At 42.8% G+C, this 20199-nt stretch overlaps 3 protein-coding genes across 3 annotated transcripts; 2 read left to right on the forward strand and 1 right to left on the reverse strand.

Moving 5' to 3' along the window:
• Positions 1 to 1179: 1179 nt before the first annotated feature.
• LOC120864178 (olfactory receptor 10H3-like) lies at positions 1180 to 2118 on the forward strand. The gene has a single exon (XM_040241031.1). The coding sequence runs from the start codon at positions 1270 to 1272 to the stop codon at positions 2116 to 2118; it is 849 nt and encodes a 282-aa protein (XP_040096965.1). The 5' UTR covers positions 1180 to 1269.
• A 4458-nt stretch (positions 2119 to 6576) lies between these two features.
• LOC120864647 (olfactory receptor 10H4-like) lies at positions 6577 to 7515 on the forward strand. Its single transcript, XM_040241668.1, has one exon. The coding sequence runs from the start codon at positions 6667 to 6669 to the stop codon at positions 7513 to 7515; it is 849 nt and encodes a 282-aa protein (XP_040097602.1). The 5' UTR covers positions 6577 to 6666.
• An 11436-nt stretch (positions 7516 to 18951) lies between these two features.
• LOC120864179 (olfactory receptor 10H1-like) lies at positions 18952 to 19899 on the reverse strand. The gene has a single exon (XM_040241032.1). It carries the CDS (start codon positions 19897 to 19899, stop codon positions 18952 to 18954), a length of 948 nt encoding a protein of 315 aa, XP_040096966.1.
• Positions 19900 to 20199: the final 300 nt, after the last annotated feature.

Raw genomic sequence — 20199 nt, forward strand, 5'->3', positions numbered from 1 at the left:
TCATTCAGGCTTTTCCATAAGATATGACAGAAAAACCTCAATAAACTTTTTGGCCTGCTCAATAATTAAGTTAATAATGATCTCACATTATTTATACCTAATTATTCATTCATAACATAATGAAAACTTCCATGTTGCCTTAAAATTAATTTACACTGGCTCATCTAAACTAGCTAGGACTGTATATTGCAATTGCTTGTTATGTCCCTTGAATTTTCCATATTCTTTAGTGAGAGTGATATCTACACTACAAAATCAGTTGTTCTGTAGCATGTTCCATCTTTAGATTTGTCTGATTGCATCTTCGTGGTGTCATTTAGCTTGTTCCTCCATTCTTTGTACAATGATCCCTCATTCTGGCAATCAGCTTTGACCAGTGGGCACATTTGCGATCTGGTTCTGGCATGCATTTAACATTAAGCCATTACTTACTGAAAGTTCCCTTGGCATAAGATGTCCTAAGCTTGGTTTCTTTCTCAGAAGATTTCTCCATGGAAACCCGATGCTTTGAGTTGCAATTGTAAATGGAAGGCAATTATTGTTTCTTTAAATTTCATTTTGTCTGTTTTCAAAACTACTGCCTCAGCTGTCACTTGGTACATTTTTTCTGGCATATATTCTTCCATCGATTTATTTTCAAACTTTCTGTTCAGCTCATTTAGAACAGTAAATATCAATATGAAACAACACAGAAAAAAGAGTACCATTAATATAGTATTAAAATAAATATGAATGTATTAAATTATCAATTAAAAGACAAATATTCTTAGAGGAAGAACATTTTACAACCTTGAGAACCAAGTAAGTATTTCCTACAATAGGCACATTATTCAAGAGAATATGATCCTGATCATCTATGTTTGTCTTTAATGCCTCCAAAAATAAAAATGAAAACTTTTCATTTTGTAGTCACTGTGGAAAACCCAGGAGCTAAACTATGTCTTCAGCATTTAATATACTGATCTCATTTTATTTTTATCACATTATGGGATGACAACAGCTATTATGATTTATTTCATCTTACTGATGAAAATTTTGAGACCCAGAAAAGTGAAGAAGGTAGTTATATAGTACAGAAGTCTTCAATTATCATTCAACCTATGTTAGAGCCTCTGTTTTAACCACTGGGCCTTCATCTTGCTTCTGATCTCCCCAGATGCAGCATCCTCGTCTGCTCAGAACTACAGCACAGTGGCTGAATTCATCCTCATAGGCTTCTCCCACTTCCCTCAGCAGCTCCTGCCCACCTTCTTCCTGCTGTACCTGCTGATGTACCTGTTCACACTCCTGGGCAACCTGCTCATCATGGGCACCATCTGGAGGGAGCACAGCCTCCACACCCCCATGTACCTCTTCCTCTGCGCCCTCTCCATCTCCGAGATCCTGTTCACTGTTGCGGTCACCCCTCGCATGCTGGCGGACATGCTCTCCACCCACCGCTCCATCACCTTTGTGGCCTGTGCCAGCCAGATGTTCTTCTCCTTCACGTTTGGCTTCACCCACTCCTTCCTGCTCATGATCATGGGCTATGACCGCTATGTGGCCATCTGCCACCCCTTGCACTACAACGTGCTCATGAGCACCCGTGACTGTGCCCGTCTTGTGTCCTGGTGCTGGGCTGGTGGCTCAGTCATGGGGATGATGGTGACATTGATAGTTTTCCATCTCACTTTCTGTGGGTCTAATAAGATTTACCATTTTGCCTGTCATGTCCTTGCCCTCTTGAAGTTGGCCTGTGGGAAGGGGACAGCATCTGTCACCATGGGTGTGATCCTGGTCTGTGTCACGGCCCTGATGGGGTGCTTGTTCTTCATCGTCCTCTCCTATGTCTTCATCGTGGCTGCCATCCTGAGGATCCCCTCCACTGAGGGCCGGCACAAGACCTTCTCCACCTGTGTCTCCCACCTCACCATAGTGGTAGTGCACTACGGTTTTGCCTCCATCATCTACCTCAAACCCAAGGGCCCTCATTCTATGGAGAGTAACACTCTGCTGGCCACTACCTACACAGTCTTCACCCCCTTTCTTAGCCCCATCATTTTCAGTCTCAGGAATAAGGAGCTGAAGAACGCCATACAGAGAAGCTTCCGCAGAAAATTCTCTTCTCTAAGCTCCTGATGACCAGTTGGGTGGTGAAGAAAAGGGCTAGGATCATAATATTTGTCTCCGTATAACAATGGTAAGGATTCAGATGTGTTAAAATATCTACACTCCATACTAGCTATTTATTTTTCCTCCGTTTGCAGTCCTTCTGGCACCACTCTGTCATGACACTGTGTGATAAACTCCATCCCATCATCTATGGCTTAGAACATGTATATATGATCAAGTAGGGAGCATCCCATGAATGAGTGTTGGCCCTGATGCCCATGGTTCTTTCTGAATGGACAAGCAAGAAAAGACTTAATTTTTCTCTTTACCTACTAATATAAAATAAAAAATAATAACAGAAAATAATTATAAAAACCAACAAACATTGAAAATTTTCTCTATATCAAGCACAGTGTCCAGTGTTTTATAACTATCTTTTTAGCTATGACAAATGTAAAAAAAAAAAAAAAGAATAAATTATTTGTCTCCATGGCAACTGTTTATTAATTATAGGGCTATGAGAGAGAAGTAGAAGCAAAAATGAAGGAGGGAGAGAAAGTAAGAAAGAAAGAGTGATTTAGAGGAGAAAGAAGGGTGATAGAGGGAAGGAGAAAGGGAAGAGGCATCAATACTTAGGTAAGCACGTACACATGTTAAAAGTGTGTTATCTCATGTCTTACAGAAATGTTTTTCCCACACTTAACTTTCAGTAACACATACATTTCTCATTACTGTGTTAAAGTTATATCTTTTGGGGTAGTGTGTTTAAAGGGCAGAGGGCTATCTCACGATGACACAAAGAGATCAGAGGCTACCTACAGGTATTTCATTATGCAGAAAGGAAATGTTGGTGGAGGTCACATAACATGTGAATAAATAGAATCCTATGGACCTTTATATCTGTTTGACTCCCATGCTGATTTTTGGGAATATATGATTGAGGATCCAGGAATTCACATTCCTCTGTGGAATGTAAATTAACTTAAAAGATGAGGTCAAATATTTGAGTTGCAAACAAAAGATGTTTTATAAGGATAAACCCACAGCCACCAGTCATCTCATTAGCATACAAAAGACACTCTTATCACAGGGTCAGAGACCAAGGACAACACCAAAACCCCAAATATTTGTGTTCTATAACATAACAAGGAGGCATATGTGAATGGCAGACTATGTGCCTAGGTCACCAGGACCATGGGAATAGGGTGTAATTTTATTGAGAAGAGAAGGAAGATGATCCAATTTGACCATAGATGTTGAACACTTAAAATGCCCAAGAGAAACCAGTACCCAAGATTCAGCTCTCAATTACCCTTGTCTGGGAAGCCCTCCAGCTGCTCTCACCCCAGGGCAGAGCCACTGATTCCCACTTGGGATTTCTCCAGCTCCCGCCTTACCTCTGACCCTTCCTTGATCCCAAGTTAATGACATTATCTGTGTCCAACCTAGTCTCCTCAATGACTGGGAGCTTCTCAGCCCTGAACATGAGCTGAGATTTCTCTGAGTACAGAAAGCAGGGAGTCTTTTTGTGTGTGGATATTTGGAGGAAATTTAGAGGCAGCAGTCCCTGAAGATCACTTGTGGTCCCTCCCAGCCTCTCCAGACCCTGAGGACAGATCTTCTAGGCTGGCATCCTGAAGAGACCCTAGGGAGCCACCAGCAGGAAAGGCTACAGCAGAAATAAGCAGACAGTATCTGTTCTAGGAGGTCCAATCCCACCCCGGCCTATCAGTACCACTGATAGCATCAAGCAGCAGAGATTCTTCTGCCCTTCCCTACTGGCCACTTCATGGAAAAGGCAAGCCAGGCTGAGGGAGAGCTGGAGGGAATGGTAGGAAGGAAGAACCCTACAGGTGTGGGAAGCATTGCCCAGCCTGGGGATGGAGGTCAGTCCTGGGGAGAAGGTCGCTAGGGAAGAGCTCCATCTTGGGAGGCTGCCTGAGGTCTTGTCAGTTTGTCCATCTGAGTCTTTAGCTCTCACCCAACGCAGGTGCCCTTTGCAGTTTGTGGGTCGGTGATTCTCAGACCCCAGGTCTTTGGAGTATTTATATTTCTGGTTAACTCCAGCTGTTTTTGTAACAGAGATATTCTGAGTGTGATGTGAAGACTTCTGGGGGTCCCTGACAACTTTTCTGCGGGTCCACAAGATCCTTGTTCTACTAGTGAGAATGTTTTTCATCATCTACTTCAACTAAAACAACATGTTTTAGACTGAATGAAAAAGCAGACACTGCCATCAAATTGTCTCCTACAAGGCAGATATTAGGTGTATTCAAAAAAATGTGCAACAAAGCCACTCTTCTCACTCTAAGTTTTTCTGAAAATCTTACTTGACTAAAAAAATGTTACTTAAATTAGCATGTGCTAGTTTTATTAATGTTCTTTTAAATGTACTAATAATTAAATATTTTTAATTCTTGGCTTTACTTTCTAACATAGTAAAAATTGTTACAATCCACTCAAACAAAAACCCTTTAGGGGCCTCAGTAATTTTTTAGTGTAAAGATATCCTGCGACCAAAATGCTTGAGAGGTTTCTGTATAGCTGGTGTTGCTATTGGGAGTTTTATCTTAATTTTAAGTTAAATTGTATACTTTGATGATTATTAGATATAATATTATGAGAAAGATCATGAATCTTTGGAAGTTGATCTTTCTTTATGTAGCCTTGTGAGCTCTTATTGTTCTAACATGTTACATCTTTATTCTTTTATCTTTTCTAGATAGATGCTCAAGTCTTCCCTTCCAATCCTTATGTATCTTCTTTTTTCCCTTGTAGCACCCTCATGACATTCAGTTCCATGGTAAAGAACAGCAGAGACAGTAAGTATGCTTGGCTTGTTCTTGATCCTAAAATAATGCATCTAGTTTCCCCATTAGTATACTACTTGCTGGCTTTATGCTGCATTTTCTTTTCTTAAACTTATTTTTATTGCAATTCAGTTGCTTTACTATGTTATTATAGCTTCTTCTGTACAGCAAAGTGAATCAGCTATATGTGTACATATGAAAAAGTGAAAGTGTTAGTTGCTTGGCCATGTCCAACTCTTCGTGACCCCATGACCATAGCCCTCCAGACTCCTCTGTCCATGGAATTCTCCAAGCAAGAATACTGGAGTGGTTGGCCATTCTCTTCTCCAAGGGATCTTCTTGACCCAGGTATTGAAACTGGGTCTCTTGCATTGCAGGTGGATTCTTTACCATCTAAGCTATCAAGAAGATCCCTGTATACATATATCCTCTCTTTTTTGGACTTTATAGTCTATATTCTTAATCTAGCTATGAAAGTCACCTTCCCATATGGTCAAAAGAATTTTTTTTTAATTGTGAATAAAAGTTGAATATTAGAACATTATTCCTGCCTTATTTGGAATAGTAATAAATAAATGATTTTTCTTTTATAGCTTATTCATGTAGTGAATCACATGATAGATTTTCTGATGTTGAACGATCCTTGTCATTAATAGGATAAATCAAAGCTACATGATCATAATATATTATTTTTACTACCATGAGATTTTACTGGGTTATATCCTACTATGAATTTTTAAATCTGCATGAGTAGATAAAATGAGCTCATAATTATCTTCTCTTACAAATATTCTTACCTGGTTTTAGAATCAAGTTTGCATTAACCTGATGCAATGAGCTGGGCAATTTCATGTATTTTTCTGTTTGTTGAAGAACATGCATATGATACTCACCCACTGTTCCTTAAAAGTTTAGAGAGCTTACTTGCAAACCCAACTGGGGAAATGATTTTAGGGAGGAAAGCTTTTTAACTAACTAAAACTTTAAAAAAATATTTATGTACCTGGGACCCCTAATTTTTCTTGTGCCAGTTTTGGAATTTTACATTCTTTTAAGAGTTCATTCATTTCATCTAGAGTTTCATATTTGTTGACATACTGTTTTACTATATTTATTAATTTCCAATATTCATTATATTTCTATTTACTTCCTAATTTTAATTTCATGTTTTGTTGTCAGTATCTTCTCTTTCTGTCTCTCTATCTTATTAATCTTTTCCAATAACCTAATTTGACTTTATTTAAGCACATTTTTTTCCTGGATAAAATTTCTTAATAAAATATCTAAATTTGAATATTTAACCCTAATATTATTTTACCCTAAAACTTTGATATTTGATGTTCAAACTATTCAATTAGAAATATTTCTGAATGTATTTTATGATTTACTTTTGAAAGGAAAGTTTATAATGAGAACCCAGTGGCCAAACTATGTCTTAAGCACTTGATACACTTAGCATTTAATCTCAGTTTATCTTTATCACAAGACTGAATAGTAAGAAGTATTATGATTTCACCCATTTTACTGATGAACATGGTGAGACCCAGATAAATTAAGGACATTTAAAATAGTATACAGCTCTTAAATTTCCATTTGATCTATATCAGAGCCTATGCTTTAACCATTGTTGATTCTGTCTCTGATCTCCCCAGATGCAGCATCCTCGTCTGCTCAGAACTACAGCACAGTGGCTGAATTCATCCTCATAGGCTTCTCCCACTTCCCTCAGCAGCTCCTGCCCACCTTCTTCCTGCTGTACCTGCTGATGTACCTGTTCACACTCCTGGGCAACCTGCTCATCATGGGCACCATCTGGAGGGAGCACAGCCTCCACACCCCCATGTACCTCTTCCTCTGCGCCCTCTCCATCTCCGAGATCCTTTTCACTGTTGCGGTCACCCCTCGCATGCTGGCGGACATGCTCTCCACCCACCGCTCCATCACCTTTGTGGCCTGTGCCAGCCAGATGTTCTTCTCCTTCACGTTTGGCTTCACCCACTCCTTCCTGCTCATGATCATGGGCTACGACCGCTACGTGGCCATCTGCCACCCCCTGCACTACAACGTGCTCATGAGCACCCGTGACTGTGCCCGTCTTGTGTCCTGGTGCTGGGCTGGTGGCTCAGTCATGGGGATGATACTGACATTGATAGTGTTTCACCTCACCTTTTGCGGGTCTAATGAGATTCACCATTTTGGCTGTCATGTCCTTGCCCTCTTGAAGTTGGCCTGTGGGAAGGGGACAGCCTCTGTCACCATGGGTGTGATCCTGGTCTGTGTCACGGCCCTGATGGGGTGCTTGTTCTTCATCGTCCTCTCCTATGTCTTCATCGTGGCTGCCATCCTGAGGATCCCCTCCACTGAGGGCCGGCACAAGACCTTCTCCACCTGTGTCTCCCACCTCACCATAGTGGTCGTGCACTACGGTTTTGCCTCCATCATCTACCTCAAGCCCAAAGGCCCCCATTCTATGGACAGTAACACTCTGCTGGCCACCACGTACACAGTCTTCACCCCCTTTCTTAGCCCCATCATTTTCAGTCTCAGGAATAAGGAGCTGAAAATCGCCATTCAGAGAAGCTTCCACAGAAAATTCTCTTCTCTAGGCTTCTAATGACCAGTTGGGTGTTGGAGAAATATGAACAAAGGGCTGGTATAATAATGTCTGTCTCCTTAGAACTGTTGTAAGGATTTAGGTTTGTGAGTATACCCACACTTCATAGAGTTTGATACATACTGGCTATTTGTTTCACCTCAATTTTTTTGTCTCCCTCTTGCATAGATTTGAGCCATCATGATCTCTTTTTTATACCTCATGTGATAAAATCTGTTTCATCATCTATGCCTTAGAATTGTAATTTATCAATAAGCAGACGGGGAGCATCAGATGGGTGTGGGGGCACTGATGCAGGTGGATTGTCTTGAATGGGCAAGCTAGAGAAGATTTTCATATAAAATAAAAATAAAAAGATTAATGTGAAGCTGATAATGTTGGGTCAGCCAAAATGGTCATAAGATGTTACAGAAAACCTAAAGGAGCATTTTGGCCAGCCCAGTAAGTACCACCCAAACATTAAGCAGTTTTATGTATGAAGCACTGTGTCCAATGTCTTTTTTAATTTTTTTTTTTTTGGAAGTGGACCATTTAAAAAAGTCTTTATTCAATTTGTTACAATATTGCTTCTATTTTATGTTTTGATTTTATGGCTGCAAGATGTGTGGGATCTTAGCCCCCTGACCAGGGTTGAAACCCACAACCCCTGCACTGGAAAGGCAAAGTCTTAACCAGTGGGCCACCAGGGAAAGTCATTCAGTCATGTCTGAATCTTTATGACTCCATGGACTGTAGCCCTCAGGCTCCCCTGTCCATGGGATTCTCTAGGCAAGAATACTGGAGTGGGTTGCCATTTCCTTCTTCAGGAGATCTTCCTGACCCAGGGATGGAACCCTGGTCTCCTGAATGGCAGGCAGATTCTTTCCCATCTGAGCCACCAGAGAAGTCCCCTCCAATGTCTTTTAACTGTCATCATCTTAGTTACAACACATGTAAAATAAGAAAACTATTTGTTTCCAAGATTATGGTTTGCTCTTTACATTTCCATACTATCTCTGGAATGGATAGACCCAACAGAGGTTTTCTGTCTTGAGCTGAGCTGAGTGAACTAGGTCAGAATGCAGGTGGAAAGGAAAAGAGAATGAACTAGTGAATGCGAATCTTTTAAATTCATCTGTAAAATACATTGGATAAATAGGAAATGGGGGACTTCCCTGGTGGTCCAGTGGTTAAGAATCCACCTGCCAACACAGGAGACATGGGTGTCATCCCTGGTCTGAAAAGATTGCACATGTCATGAGGCAACTGAGCCCTGGCACCACAGTTACTGAGCCTGCGATCTAGTGATGTGGGCCACACCACCGAAGCCCACGCACCTAGAGCCTGTGCTCTGTGACAAGGGAAGCCACTTCAATGAGAAGCCCAGGCCCCACAGTAAAGAGCAGCCCCCACTCACCGCAACTAGCAAAAGTCTGCAAGCAGCCGTGATGACCCAGTGCAGGCCATAAATAAATTTTTTTTTTGAAAATAGGAAATGGGGTGAAATCTGGGAAAGAGAGATAGAATGAAACTGTTGGTAACAGGTCTAATTGCATATGAGGAAGAAGAAAGAGAGGAAATGTAAGGGATTTAGAAAGGGAACTAGAGAGGAAGAGGGAGTGAAATAGGAGAGAAAGAGAATGAGAGGAGGGAGAGAAAGGAGGTGGAAAGAAAAAAGAACAGAAGGGTCAGTTCTTAAGTAAGAACCTAAAGTATGTTAAAAGGATGTTTCTAGCTGACATATTATGAAAATTCTTCTTCCCCTTTCCTGCACATACATTAAGTAAAATATTAACTTCTCATGACTGTGTATAAGTTGTTTCTCTTTGGGGTGTATGTTCAAGGGTAAAATGCTATCTCAAAAAGTCACAGATGTCAGAGGCTACTTTTGGATACTCCTATTATGCAGATGAGAAATGTGGGTGGAGGTCACACAACTGGTGAATAAAAGACTTATGGGGGGACCTCCCTGGTAGCCCAGTGGTAAATAGTCCTCCTTCCAATGCAGGGACGTGGGTTCAATCCTTGTTTAGGGAACTAAGATCCCACATGCCTTGGGGCAACTAAGCCCATGCACCACAGCTAGGGAGCCTGCATGCTGCAATGAAGACCAAACACAGCCAAAATAAAGGCAGAGGGTGGGGCGGGGGAGGGGGGGCGGACGGATTCATGGGGAAGTTTAGATCTATCTGATTCCCATGCTGATGTTTGAGAATGATATGACTGAGGATCCGGGAAGGGGGCCTTCTATGGGATGTAAAGTTTTAACTTGGGGTGAGACCAGACCTCAAGTTGGAGGCAGAAGAGATTTTAAAACAAGGATCTTAAGAATATCTATCATATATGAGTGCTTGCAGTTTGCCATACGTTGTGGTAGGATTTCATATGCATTAGCTTATCAAACTCACAAAATAAATCCATATATATCTGTATTTATGGGCTTCCCTGATGGCTCAGGAGGTAAAGAATCTGCCTACAATGCAGGAGATGCAGGTTAGATCCCTAGGTCAGGAAGATCCCCTGGAGGAGGAAATGGCAACCCATTCTAATACTCTTACCTGTAAAATAAATCCCACAGACAGAGGAGCCTGGTAAGCTACTCTGTGAGGTTGCAAAGAATTGAGCACGATTGAGCGACTGATGCATGCACGCATATGTTACACCTACATCTATTATTACCCATATTTTTGAGTGGAGGAAAATGAGAATCTGATAGATTGAGCTATTTGTGCAAGCCACGGGCTTCCCAAGTGGCTCAGTAAAGAATCCTCCTGCAATATAGGAGACCTGTGTTGTTCGATCCCTGGGTCAGGAACATCCCCTGGAGAAGGAACTAGCAACCCATTCCTGTACTCTTGCATAGGAAACCCCATGGGCAGAGGAGCCTGGTGGGCCACAGTCCAGGGGGTCACAAAGAGTTGGACACCACTTTTAGCAACTAAACAACAACAACAGTATAGAGTTGAGCCTGCAAAAAATGAGTGACCTCTATTCAGCCACCTTATAAGCAAGAGGTAGCTCCTACTTGGCTCTCTATCAGCTGCTTGCCCCTTAAGTGGAAAAAATAGAATTCATTAAATTAAAGCTGGGGCTCAGAGGCATTCATTTCTTAGGGTTATGAGGAGGAGAGGCCAGTCTGTTCCAGGAAGGGATAAAAACGTATATTGGAAAGAGACCAACTTTAGCAGACATCAATGAAATGAGGCCAAAGCTTAAAATATTCTGCTCTCAGGCAGTTAGGAAGAAACACCAGATATGAGGGGCCCAGGGAGACAAGTTAAGTTTAATGAAACAGGCTATATGATTTTTGTGTTTGGTTTTGTTAGCAGATGTATTAATATAAAAAGAGTGTTGTGTTTAAATACAAAGTTGCTTGAGCTAAAAATAATTTTTATTCTTTTTATAAAGTCAGACTCCTGGATTGTATTGAAAGATTCATGTTAGTTCATTAGCAATATTTGGAAACATCCTTTGTCTCTACTATAAATTATGAAGAAGTCCCAAATGGTAAGGACTGCCTCTTATGAAGATGTTATGTACAATGGATGATTAAGTGGCTAGCACAAGCCCCGGGGTATAGCCAGTGCTCCATGACTGATCACAAATCTGGAGACATCTTAGAATACACTGATCATCCTGGGAAATGGATAAGAATCAGACTATGTGAATATGAGAGAATTGACAGCATAGCTGACTTCTGAATTATATCCAAGAAGGGCCAGTGTGCTTCCCTGGGATCACTAAAGAAAAAAATCGACTCATTCTAGTTTGACTAATGTCATTGCACTCTGAAATTTAATAAACTGTATTTTTACTCCTTTACCGTACTTTGTATTACTTGCTTTACAAATTTATTAATTTTTACATGGTATTAATTTAATTTACCAATAAAAAACATCCAAAGAAGTTGAATTTAGTGAATGTACATAGAATTAAGAGTCATACTCTAGACCCCAAGGGCTGGATCAGAGCAAGAAGATTGAGGCAGGTTGATGAAAGTGCAGAGTTGTAGCCCATCTTTATTTAAAATGCTTATACTCTGTTCATTGTGAATTTTTTGCATTAATTTTGATTTTTAAAAATATTGCATGAAATGTGATTTTTCTTGGTCACTGAATTGTGTGATGGTCCCTTAAATTTAGTTGTCAAGGGGATTTGCTTGCGCCTAGTCCTAACCCTACTAGACTTCCCCTTGTGTGTGTGCTAAGTCACTTCAGTCATGTCCGACTCTTTGAGACCCCATGGACTGTAGCCTGCCAGGCTCCTCTTTCAGTGGGATTTCCCAGGCAAGAATATGGAAGTGGGCCATTTCCTCCTCCAGGGGATCTTTCCAACCCTGGAATTGAACCACGTCTCCTGCATTGGCAGGTGGATTCTTTACCACTGAGCCACCTGGGAAGCACTTTTTAAGTAAATACTGCAGAGTTTATCATCCTTGGCACTGCTGACATCTGAAGCTGGCTCATCTTTGCAGTGGGGTCTATTCTGTATGAGAGATGGACTATTTCCTACCATATCAGTAAACAAGGAGGTCACAATCATTGGCAACTGCAGCCCTCCAATGTGAGTTGGTGAGCCCTAAAGGCACTCTGGAAGGAGAAAAATACCTTCTAGCAGCCATCAGACTATACCCATTCCCTACGGTGAGCCCTGTAGGAACTCATATGTAAAGATGTGAGAGCTGGGTCATAAAGAAAGTTGAGTGCTGAAGAACTAATGCTTTCTAGTTGTGATGCTGGAGAAGACTCTTGAGAGTCCCTTGGACAGAAAGAGGATCAAACCAGTCAATCCTAATGGAAATCAACCCTGAATAATCGTTGGAAGGACTAAGGCTAAAGCTGAAGCTCTAGTACTTTGGCCACCTGACACAAAGAGCCGACTTATTGGAAAATACCCTGATGCTGGGAAAGATTGAGAGCAGGAGAAGAATGGGGAGACAGAAGATGAGATATTTGGATGGCATCACCAACCCAATGGACATGAGTTTGAACAGACTCTGGCAGATAGTGAAAGACAGGAAAGCCTGCTGTGCTGCAGTCCATGGGGTCACAAAGAGTCAGACATGACTTAGTCACTGAAAAAAAACAACAGTGAGCCCCAAGGACATTCAAGAATGTGAAAAACACAGGAAATTGGCCCAAGATAGGTGAGGTGCCTATGAAAGGAAAGATTTCAGTGAGCCCAGATTCTTGTATCTTCCCACACACAGAAAAGCCCTGAATTCCTTTACTTGGGATATTTGGTTTTCTTTAATTAATAATAATCTTTTGATGTTCAGACTACCTGCCCTTGTTACAAAACTTCTATGTAACCTATATAACCTGTTTCCTCCCCTCACCTCCACTGAGTCATTTGCTCAAGGCCACTTGAGATGCTGCCTCCTGGGCTTCATTCAGTTCAATTCAGTCACTCAGTTGTGTCTGAATCTTTGTGACTCCATGGACTGCAGCACGCCAGGCTTCCCTGTCCATGACCAACTCCCGGAGCTTTCTCATGTCTATCCAGTCAGTGATGCCATCCAACCATCTCATCCTCTATAATCCCCTTCTCCTCCTGCCTTCAATCTTTCCCAGCATCAGGGTCTTTTCCAATGAGTTGGTTCTTCACATCAGGTGGCCAAAGTATTGGAGTTTCAGCTTCAGCATCAGCCCTTCCAATGAATATTCACAACTGATTTCCTTTAGGATGGACTGGTTGGATCTCCTTACAGTCCAAGGGAATCTCAAGAGTCTTCTCCAACACCACAGTTCAAAAGCATCTATTCTTCGGCACTCAGCTTTCTTTATGGTCCAACTCTCACATCCATACATGACTACTGGGAAAACCATAGCTTTGACTAGATGGACCTTTGTCAGTAAAGTAATATCTCTGCTTTTTAATATGTTGTCTAGGTTTGTCATAGCTTTTCTTCCAAGGAGCAAGCGTCTTCCACCAAATAAAACCTAAGTCTCAACTTTTAATTTGTGACTATTTTTTATCCCTGGCCTTGACCCACTAGACATTATAGCACATCTCCCCCTCCTCCAGTTGTAACAATCAAAAATGTCTCCAAAAAGTCGCAAGTGTCCTTTGAAGGGGTCACTTGTGAGAGCTGTTGGAGTACAGAAATGAAGGACAACCTGGCTGATGCTCCCAAGCTGCAGAGTCACACTCCTTTTGATGGCCCTTAGCACCTGGGCTGGGCTTCCCTGGTGACTCAGAGAGTAAAGAATCTGCCTGCAATGCAGGAGACCAGGGTTTGATCCCTGGGTCAGGAAGATTCCCTGGAAGAAGAAATGGTTGGGAAGATCCCCTGGAAAAGGGAAGGGCAACCCACTCCAGTATCCTTGTCTGGAGAATTCCACTGACAGAGGAGCCTGGCTGGCTATACAGTCCATAGGGTCGCAGAGTCAAACACGACTGAGTGACTAACACACTAACTAACGCTAGAACCTAGTCCATGTCTTGGTGAGAGCGCTGACATTTCTCTGTGTGTCTTGCCACTAAGCACCATGGAAACTCTTTAAAGCGAGAGACTAGCAACAGATCTGTACTCTCAAAACTAGCACAAGAGTTGAGACACAGAAGGCCATAGGTAACTATTAAATAGCTCTTTGGAAGCTGGCATTTACTGGGTCCTTACTGCTTGCCAATCGTGGTCAGTTGCCCTACATAGAGGATGTTATTTAACTCTCTGAGCCATTCCAAGAGGTGCATGTGTGTGTGTTAAGTTAAGTAGCTTCCGTCATGTCTCAATCTGCAACCCTATGGACACCAGCCCACAAGTTTCCTCTGTCCACGGGATTCTCCAGGCAACATTACTGGAGTGGGTTGCCATGCCCTCCTCTAGGGGATCTTCCTGACCCAGGGATTGAACCCTGGTCTCTTGTATTGCAGGCAGATTCTTTACCACACAGCAACTCTATTATTTCAACTTTTCTCTAAGTGTGAAGGTTGCATGAGTGCTTCAGTCATGCGCCACTCTTTGCACTCCCATGGACTGTAGCCCTCCATGCTTCTGTGCCCATGGACTTTTCCAGGCAAGAATACTGGAGGGGGTTGCCATTTCCTTCTTCAGGGCATCTTCTCAACCCAGAGGTCAAACCCATGTCTCTTGCATCTCTGTTGGCAGACAAATTCTTTACCATTAATGCCACCCAGGAAGCCCATTCTAAGAGGTGGATACATCATATTGCAGGAAACTGATGTGTAAAGGGTTGGATGGAAAGACAAACACTGGAAGCCTAAGGTGAGTGACCTTGGATGAGTCATACAACCATTCTGAGCCTCAGTCTCCCCTCCATCAGATGGAGTGGATGTGAGTTTACCTGCCTGATCCCTCTTTGTGAGGCTCATTCACATATGTAATGAGATAACACTTGTGAAGAATAACAGGAAACCTGCCACATAGTCTGCAAAGGAAGCTGCTCAGGGTTCCCCAGTTTTGACTGCACTTGTTTCCACATCCTCACACTTCATGTTAACATGAGAGGTTTTTACTGCTCACCTTATAAAGAAGGACTGAATTCAACTTTAGGACAAATGAGGTATAGTTTACTATTCAACTTAAACGTGTGTGTGCTTAGTCACTCAGTCATATCCAACTGTGTGCAACCCTGGGGACTACAGGCTGCCAGGCTCCTCCTCTAAGGGATTCTCCAGGGAAGAATACTGGAGTGGGTTGTCATGCCCTCCTCCGGTTGGGCCCTCCTCCTACCCAACCCAGGTCTCCCGCATTGCAGGCAGATTCTTTACTGTCTGAGCCACCAGGGAAGACCAAGAATACTGAAGTGGGTAGCCTATCGCTTCTCCATGGTATCTTCCCAACTCAGGAGTCAAACCAGGGTCTCCTGCATTGCAGGCAGGTTTTTACCAGCTGAGCTACCAGGGAAGCCCATCAACCTAAACATAAATACACATATTTTCTTTTCCTTTAACTTTGGCTACTTTGTCTAATTAATTGCTTGTGTTCTTTAATTATACTTGTTGCTGTGTATATCACCATAACTAGTGTTCATTAAGTATTATAAAGAGTTATTTTTAAATAAATGCATACATCAAACTCCCACTGGCTATCTATTTTACATATGGTAATGTACATGTTTCAATGCCATTCTCTCAAACCATCCCACCCTCTCCTCCCATTTATCCACAAGTCTGTTCTTTATGCCTATGTCTCCTTCACTGCCCTGAACATAGGATCTTTGGTCCCATCTTTCTAGATTCCATATATATGCATTAATATATGATATTTGTCTTTCTCTTTCTAACTTACTTCACTCTGTATAAAAGGCTCTAGGTTCATTCACCTCATTAGGACTGACTCAAATGCATTCTTTTTATAGCAAAGTAATATTCCATTGTGTATATGTACCACAACTTCCTTATTCATTGGATGAGGGGTGGAGGTGGGAGCCCCTGGTGTTCAGGAGGGAAGGAACACATGTATGCCTATGGCTGATTCATGTTGATGTATGGCAAAAGCCATCACAATATTGTAAAAATTTTTCATCCAATAAAATAAATTAAAACAAAAAAGCATAAATTCATATTTGGAAACCATTTAAATACATCAAGGAAGCTTTCTAAAAACTGAGAGGTATTATGTAACAATCTAAATGGGAAAATAGCTTCAGAAAAAATAGGTACATGTGTATGTATAACTGAATCCCTTTGCTGCACACCAGAAACGAACACAACATTGTTAATAAACTACACTGCAAAAGAAATTGAGATATAATTAATGTATAACATTGTGTAAGTTTAAGGTATACAATATATCGCAATATGGTTACCACTTCTTAGGGAAATTAAATGAATAGTCTTGTTTAGGCTTCAGAGACAAAGCAGAGCAGGCTTCTGACCTTGCTTCTAACCTGCCTGGACACTGCCCTGACTGGGAGTGATGGTGATGATGATGAGCCTGCTGTGAGTGCAAGACTTTCAGCACCTTAGATAAGATGAGGGAGAAATCTTGAGGTTGTTGAGCCCTTGGAGGGGGCCTGGCCAACCAAGCCCCAGGCTTGGCAACATCCCAAGTTTTACACAACAAAACAAACAGCATTAACATGAAACCAGAGCCTTAATTTGGTCACAGATTGATGATAATATCAGTTTCTGGCTATCCTGGGATTATAAGCAGGAAACCACTCCACACCACCACCACCACAACTGCAGTCTTGGAAATCTCACCCATGGAGCGAACACACTGCCTGGGACCCTTTCCCAGCTGGGATTCCAAATGTGCTGTGACACAGGGCTTCCCAGCGCTATTTAAGTCTGGATGTTGGTCAGAACCAACCAAATCACCAATTTGGTGATTCTCTGGTCTTTCTATTTCTCTTTTCGAAAGTTAGCAAGATAATTCTCTAAGAAATATTTATGTTACTTATTTGTATATGAGAGTGGCTTATTTTGTTAACAAATCCTTTGAACCTGAGATGAAAGTGAAGCCTTTCAGCAAAACACTGTAGTGTTTGCTAATAACATCTCTACTGTATCACATAATTGTCTTTTTTTTTCTTGCAGTTGGAATAGTGTCTTAACAACTCTGAAGTTTATAATAACATTACTGCTTTATCATCACTATGCTGTAATAAACACTATCTTGTTCATCTACCAGTTGTGTTACCAATCCAGGTTCTTGGACTCATTGAATTGAAATTAATTCAGTCATGTCTGACTCTTTTGCGACCCCATGGAATTCCAGGCCAGAATACTGGAGTGGGTAGCCTTTCCCTTCTTCAGGGGATCTTCCCAACCCAGGGATCGAACCCAGGTCTCCCGCATTGCAGGGGGATTCTTTACCAGCTGAGCCACAAGGGAAGCCCAAGAATACTGGAGTGGGTCATCAGAAACTGAGAAGAGGTCAGACAAAAAATTCAAGCAAGGCTTTATTGGGACTCAAGCTGCAGCATTACTCAGTCATAAAAAGGAACAAAATTGGGTCATTTGTAAAGACTTGATTGGAGCGAGAGTCTAGCATACAGAGTGAAGTAAGTCAGAAAGAAAAACCTTGCATATTAATACATATATGTAGACTCCAGGAAAACGGTACAGATGAACCCATTTGCGGGGCAGGAATAGAGAAGCAGATGTAGAGAACGGATGAGCAGACGTGGAAGTGGAAGGATGTTCCTGGTGTTCAGTCGCTAAGTCGTGTCCAACTCTTTGTGACCCTATGGACTGCAGCACACCAGGCCCCTCTGTCTTCCACTGTCTCCTGGAGTTTCCTCAAATTGATGTCCATTGAGTCAGTGATGCAATCCAACCATCTCATCCTCTTCTGTCCCCTTCTCCTTTTGCCTTCAATCCTTCCCAGCATCAGAGTATTTTTCAGTGAGTCAGCTCTTCGCATCACGTGGCAAAAGTATTGGAGCTTCAAGCTTCAGCATCATTCCTTCCAGTGAATATTCAGGATTGATTTCCTTTAGGATTGACTGGTTTCCTCTCCTTGCTGTCCAAGGGACTCTCAAGAATCACCTTAAATCCCCCTTAGTGCAAATGGGGATATTTAAACTGATGTGACCATGAGACACACCTTCATTTTGGGCTCTGCACTCACTATTGTGATTCAACAAAGGGTTCCCCCTGGTGGCTGTGCCACTTCACACTCTTTCCACGGCAGGCAATTTCTCACGATGGGACTTTTTCCCTTGAACTAATTATACAGACTTCTCTGTCTCTCTGCAGCTGCTTGATATTCACACTTGAAACATGGAGACTTCCTCAACTTTTTCTGAATCTGCACATTGGTGGTGGGTTGATGCTCAGTCATCAAGTCCAACCCTTTGCAACCCTTCATCGACTATAGCCTGCCAGGCTCCTCTGTCCATGAAATTTTCCAGGCTAGAATGCTGGAGTGGTTGCCATTCCCTCCTCCAGGGGATCTTCCCCACCTAGGGATCCATCGAACCTGAGTTTCTTGTGTCTCCTGCATTGCGGGCGGATTCTTTACCACTAGCACCACCTGAATGTTATCATTGCTAACTGCAACTGCACAGATCACCAACACTGAAATTTAGAGTGCTCTGCTGCAATCTGGTTTAGTCTGCCATAGTCTCAAAATATTTGTGATGTAGCTACCTGTTGCTGCCTACAAAAAGGTGGAGACCTGACATCTTCCATTTCTCTTGGCACTATGGGTTTATGGTGATGGGAGTAATTACACCACCCTGCTTTCTCATAGGAGAAGAACAAATTCCAAGTTAATGGTATCTGACAAAGTGCTCTGCAACAGATAAGAAATCAATGAATCTGACTTTCTGTGTATTATCATCTCATACATCTTTCCACCCTGCATATATGCATGACTTGTTTAACCATTTTTGCAAACACATAGATATAGCCTACAAATGTCCCTGTAAACCATAAAGCATCAGACAAACACAGGTTATTACATGCTTACAGGTGCCATCTCTGATGGTAGCATCAGGTAATCCAGTTTAGTCAGTTCCAAGAAATTCCTCCCAGATAATCTCATTTTTTTTCTGGCTGGAGCTTGCTGAGGAAGGTCTTCTTCACGGCTTCCTTCAGCTCCTTGTTCCTGAGACTGAAGATGATGGGGCTCAGGAAGGGAGTGAGGACCGTGTAGGTGATGCCCATCAGCGTGTCTCCTTCCAGAGACTGGGGACCCTTGGGTTTGAGGTAGATGACAGAGGCAAAGCCGTAGTGCACGACCACCACAGCGAGGTGGGAGGCACACGTGGAGAAGGCTTTGTGCCGGCCCTCGGCTGAAGGGATCCTCAAGATGGCGGCCACGATGAAGGCGTAAGAGAGCAGGATGAGGAGACCACAGCCCAGCAGGGCAGCGATACACACCAGGCCCACGCCCTTGGCGACTACTTGCACTTCAGTTCCACAGGCCAACTTCAAAAGAGGTGGCACGTGGCAGCCAAAATAGTGAATTTCATTAGACCCACAGAAAGTGAGTTGGAAAATGGAAGATGTCACCACTAGCCCAACAACTAAGCCTCCAGCCCAGGACCAGACCACCAGGCAGGCGCAGCCTCGGGGGCTCATGAGCACGTTGTAGCGCAGGGGGTGGCAGATGGCCACGTAGCGGTCGTAGCCCATGACGGTGAGCAGGAAGGAGTGGGTGAAGCCAAACGTGAAGGAGAAGAACATCTGGCTGGCACAGGCCATGAAGGAGATGGAGCGGTTGGTGGAGAGCAGGTCGGCCAGCATGCGCGGGATGATGGGGAAAGTGTAGAGGACCTCGGAGGTGGAGAGGGCGCACAGGAAGAGGTACATGGGGGTGTGGAGGCTGTGCTCCCTCCAGATGGTGGCCATGATGAGCAGGTTCCCCAGCAGCGTGAACAGGTACATCAGCAGGAAGAGCAGGAAGAACATCAGCTGAAGGTGGGGGAAGGTGGAGAAGCCGATGAGGATGAATTCAGTCACTGCTGAGAAGTTGGCTCCCTGCATGGAGACTGTACCTGAAGTAACATGTGATGCGGAGAGGTCAGCTACTGGATGGAGGGAGGTTGTCAGCTTCCATCACTCCTGGCTCTGCCCCAGGGGCTGCTCCTGATAAATGACAAATGACATTGGCTGAGTTCCTACTCTGTGCCTCCTACAATTTAATCTTCTCATCAGTGTAGTGGGGGGGGGGTGCTGTTTTGATCATCCTCTTGAGTATCTTGAGACTACCCATTGAGAAAATTGGAAATAGTCTAAGAAACTTGTTTATGGTAAAGCTTTCAAAATGGCAGAACCCGTGACTGG

This window comes from Oryx dammah, unplaced genomic scaffold (genome assembly GCF_014754425.2).
Source record: "Oryx dammah isolate SB20612 unplaced genomic scaffold, SCBI_Odam_1.1 HiC_scaffold_5, whole genome shotgun sequence".
Taxonomy (NCBI): Eukaryota; Metazoa; Chordata; class Mammalia; order Artiodactyla; family Bovidae; genus Oryx; species Oryx dammah.